This window comes from Lepidothrix coronata, unplaced genomic scaffold (assembly GCF_001604755.1).
Source record: "Lepidothrix coronata isolate B3197 unplaced genomic scaffold, Lepidothrix_coronata-1.0 Scaffold125, whole genome shotgun sequence".
Lineage (NCBI taxonomy): Eukaryota > Metazoa > Chordata > Aves > Passeriformes > Pipridae > Lepidothrix > Lepidothrix coronata.
Genome location: NW_016690305.1, coordinates 2,203,798 through 2,207,992, shown reverse-complemented (window position 1 = coordinate 2,207,992; position 4,195 = coordinate 2,203,798). Strand labels below are relative to the sequence as shown.

Sequence of the window (4,195 nt, the reverse complement as noted above, 5' to 3'; positions counted from 1 at the left end):
TCCTTGACCCAACAATATGAATTCTCTTCACAAAGCTGCTGCATTTTCCACACAAGAAAGGTGGGTTATTCCTACACTCCCACCTCCTCAGTGACTGGGTGGCAGGAGTTATTCATGCTGGCACAGGGTTGCCCATCTGCAGGAGGATAACTCCCACGTTACTCCCTCTACCCCAGCACCCAGGTTTGACCTCCTTGAGTACCTGGAGCCAGATTCAAGTATCAGAACTCTCTGTGAGGACGCAGGATGCTGCAGACACGATTTGCAAGCATAAACACAACATGTAACCTAACAGGGCTTACTCCAGGGTGCCGGGAGTACAGCAATGCTTTGGGGGTTTTTTGTACTTGGGAGACAAGGAGGCTCCATATGTGACATAAAAGTAGGTTTTAAGTCCTCCCCTAAACAGCTAAGTGTCTTTGCCCTCAAAAACTGGTGGCAGCAGCTCCTCCCTGCAGGAACACTAACAAGCCTTGCAGCTCAGCAGGCTCTGCTCTCCGGACACCAACACAGACTGAACAGCACAGATGCAAGACACACTCGGGGATTTTTTGATTACCTAAGGACCTTGAAGGCTAAAGCAAGTATTGTCTGTCAGCACAGACAGCCCTGGTTTATTTTGGTGCCTGGCAGAAGGATACTTTTTTCTCAGATCCCACTTTTCAGATCAAGGAGGACACACTGCAGCAGCTTTCATTTCACAGGTCACACTGACCCAGTCAAACACATCACTTCTTACAATGGGAGGATAAGGAGGCATCCCGGAGAGCTTAGGGACTAAAGAAAACAACTTCTTCCACATAACAGAGTCAAGGATACTGAATCACAGACACCCTTTGTGGAACCAAACACTTGATGTTCACTCACAAACAGGCAGGAGTAGCTGGCAGACACAGCACAGCCTCTCCGCAGAGTGACACTGCTGTGAGCGTGGCCCCTGCTCCTCGTCTCAAAGACTCACTTTCACAAGGTCTCTCTCTAACTCCACATGCTCTATTTCTGTCTCCAGATGGGAGGGGCAACAAAAAATTACCCCAAGGGAGTAGAGAGGACAGTTTATACAGTATTGCCCCCTACATAGCATGACCTCAGGGAGTAATTCCTCTCCCTGCCATCCAACCCTGCAAAACCCAGGCACCTGCAATTACACACATCTGCAGAGGCATAGACAGACTTTTTAACTCCTCAAGTGACCCAAAGCACTGCCACACCTACAGCAGAACATTTCTGGCACAACGAAGACAGAGAGAGCCTGCACAGCTTCCCACTCTGGTGATGTACAAAAGCAAGTACTGCGAATAAAGTTCCACACTTTTGTCTCAGACAGAAAACAAACATCTGGCTCAGCCCTGCAAATGTGCAAGAAATTCTTTAGTGCTATCGAAGGCATCAGTTCAAAGACGCAGAACCTCTCTCCTGCTTCCTTAATTATAAAGCTTCCAGGGCCAGGTGATTATTCTAAGGCAGGTTTGACACTGCAAAGGCCTGAAAAACCCTGCAGCCCCAGATAAAAGCACCTCAGAAGTCTGCACTTGCTGTGACATCTCCCTCCGGGATAAACACGGCTTCTTCTCCTCCCCCTCATAAAAAATGTGCATTCTTCAGCGCAGCCAAGGCTCCAACACCAGGAGAACAGCTCTGGAACAGACTTCTCAGTTATCTTGGGACATCTGCAAAGAAAGAAGGTGGGAAGGACAGAGCACACACACCAGCACGGAGGAAGGAACTCAGCAGTTCCCCTAAATTTTACTTTAGGTCACATTAGTTCAAGGTTTTACAGCCTACTCTCTCAACAAAGCTACTTACTACAGGTATTAGAAATTGATAAACACTGTAGGATTATAGCTGCTAATTAAACAAATGGATCATCTTCAGGCTTGCTCTTCCCTTCTGCCAGCATGAACTGCCAGTGTATCTCAAGGAAAGGAATATGGAAGAGAACACCAGTAATGAGGCAAAATGCCTTCTAAACTTCTGAAAACACTGCACGATGCAACACTTGGTAACTAACTTAACAAATTCTCAGGAAATACAGTGCTATTTGGGAGGTATCATTTAAAAAATGAAATTGCTGGCATCCCTAAGGACTTGAGGAATCCCTAAGGGTTCTGGCATATCGCACACTGGGTGCACCTAGAGGTTCATCTGCAAAAAGGAAACAGTTTGTTCTATTTTATTCAAATGCCCCATGGCCAACACGTCCTTATTTGAGATCTGGACAGACAAGGTGGATGTCCCGAAAACACTTACCTGTGGACAGCTCTGAAGAGCCAGTTGTGGGCAGTTCAGCACTTCATTACAAAGACTGCACAAGGAGAATTCAGAAGGGATTTGAAGGTTTTATCCTGTGCAAAGAACTCCAGAAGAAAGCCAAAATAAAAGGACTTTTGGATTCAAAAGTCTTTGAACTCTGGAATGCAGAGTTGCATGACCAAGTGCAGTCCCAGTCTGCAGCCAGGCATCACCTTTGCTGGACTCATCTGCCTCACCTGATGCTTGGGTTTTGCATGTGTGGTGCTTTTGAATTCCCATTTATTGACAGCATCAAGCTGCTCTAAGACAAGCTGAAGCTGATAGAAGGGAACAGGAAACTTAAGGACACAGATAAAGGATGCCTCTGTCCCAAGGTTTGCCTGCACAAAAGCTGAGCAGGTTCAGACACAGGAGAACAGCAGAGAGCCCCTGGAAGAAAGCAACTTCTTAAGAAATAAGTTCTGTTCACTCATTAATAGCTTACCTTCCTCAAGGAAAGACCGAATATATTCCCAAAGAGAGGTCACAGATGCATTTTAATGCAGCAGTTCAACTGGACTGCCCAGATTCCAACCAGGCTGACACCAGCTCACACAGCAGCTGCTCTGTGGACGAACCTCACCTGTTTGTGGGTTCTTCTCCCAACCAGTGTCATTGCCCATTCCAACTACTCTCTTTTCCAAGAGCCATGACCACACCCAGAATTCAGCCATTCATTCCTCAGCTATTTTGCAGCACTTCAAGCACTGTGCATGGCAAGATAAAGACCCCAGATACCACACAGACAGCAAAGGGCAGAAGTTGCATGAACCAGGAAATACTAAGAAATTCCACTAAGGGCAAATTAACTGGAGAAAATAGAGGTAGCCTAAAGGAAAGAGGAATTATATTCCTTGTTCCTTGAAGAACACAGCTATGCTGTGATAGAAAAGGTGTTGATCCAAGTTCCAGATGAGAAGGCAAGATAAGCCACCAGAGATTCACTTTGTGCATTTGCATGAACAAGAAAAAAAGGTGTTTGTCATTCTGGTTTATTTCAGTGCTTTTACATGTATAAAATATACTTTAAATACTTTACATACAAATTAGCAAGTGGTTTGCTTCTTAAAAACACCAAAGTCTTTGTGAGCCCTGATGCAGGTCTCTGACCTACCAAGCTGACTAAAATGTTTGTGGTGTAACACCTTTCATCAGAACAAACATGTTAGAGAGGAGCTCCTTTCCCTCAGCTCCCATCCTGCTGATTCAGCTCCAAGTGGGAGACACGGCCTCTCAAATTCTGATGGCAAGTGATTTATAGGCACCACCCCAGCCACAGTCTGGAACCACATATTCCAGCATTCCAATTCCACAAGAAACATCACTCCTGGTGTTCAAACCGTCTCACTATCTTTGCACTCTCTTTTTTCAGTTCCTCAATGTGAGCGTTCAGACATTCCAGGATGTGCTGGGATCTCACTTCTTCCTCTTCCAGGTATCTTGCAGCTATTGATCCAACAGAAGCTGTAGGCAAGGGGCACTAAAGGGAAACAAAGGGATATCAGGTATTCCTTCATTCCAAGTTTCAGCCAGAAACACCACTGATCTGCAAACCACACAACTGAACACGCTCCTGAAGGGCTCTTGGGTCACTTCCACCTTATTGGGCAGAATAAGCACTCAGGTCTCACCCCTGTATCACAGGTCATGTCCCTCCCAACAGCCAACATGTCCAGCCAACAGTCATTGCTTTCAACAAGCCAAGATTGCCAAAAAACAGTACTAAAGAATCAGGGCTAAAGAAAGTCACTACAGCATACCCAGGGTTTTCTCCTGGGCGTTAGTGCACCTCGAGGTTTACATCCTGCTCCTCAGCTCCATGAAAATCCCAGTGAGCAGCACCACCTCAGAGTTTGGGTTCCAGGGAAGGGAAAGCACTGCCAGACTGGGCCAGCACTGCTGT

At 46.2% G+C, this 4,195-nt stretch overlaps 1 protein-coding gene across 3 annotated transcripts in view; it reads right to left on the bottom strand.

The window, feature by feature from the left end:
* Positions 1-3,260: 3,260 nt before the first annotated feature.
* Positions 3,261-4,195, bottom strand: part of CEP63 (centrosomal protein 63) — a 22,273-nt gene continuing 21,338 nt past the window's right edge. For all 3 annotated transcript variants that reach the window (XM_017826304.1, XM_017826305.1, XM_017826306.1), the window contains exon 15: positions 3,261-3,772. In XM_017826304.1, the coding sequence (XP_017681793.1) occupies positions 3,614-3,772 (159 nt within the window). In that variant the 3' untranslated portion in view covers positions 3,261-3,613. The remainder of the gene's footprint in view (positions 3,773-4,195) is intronic.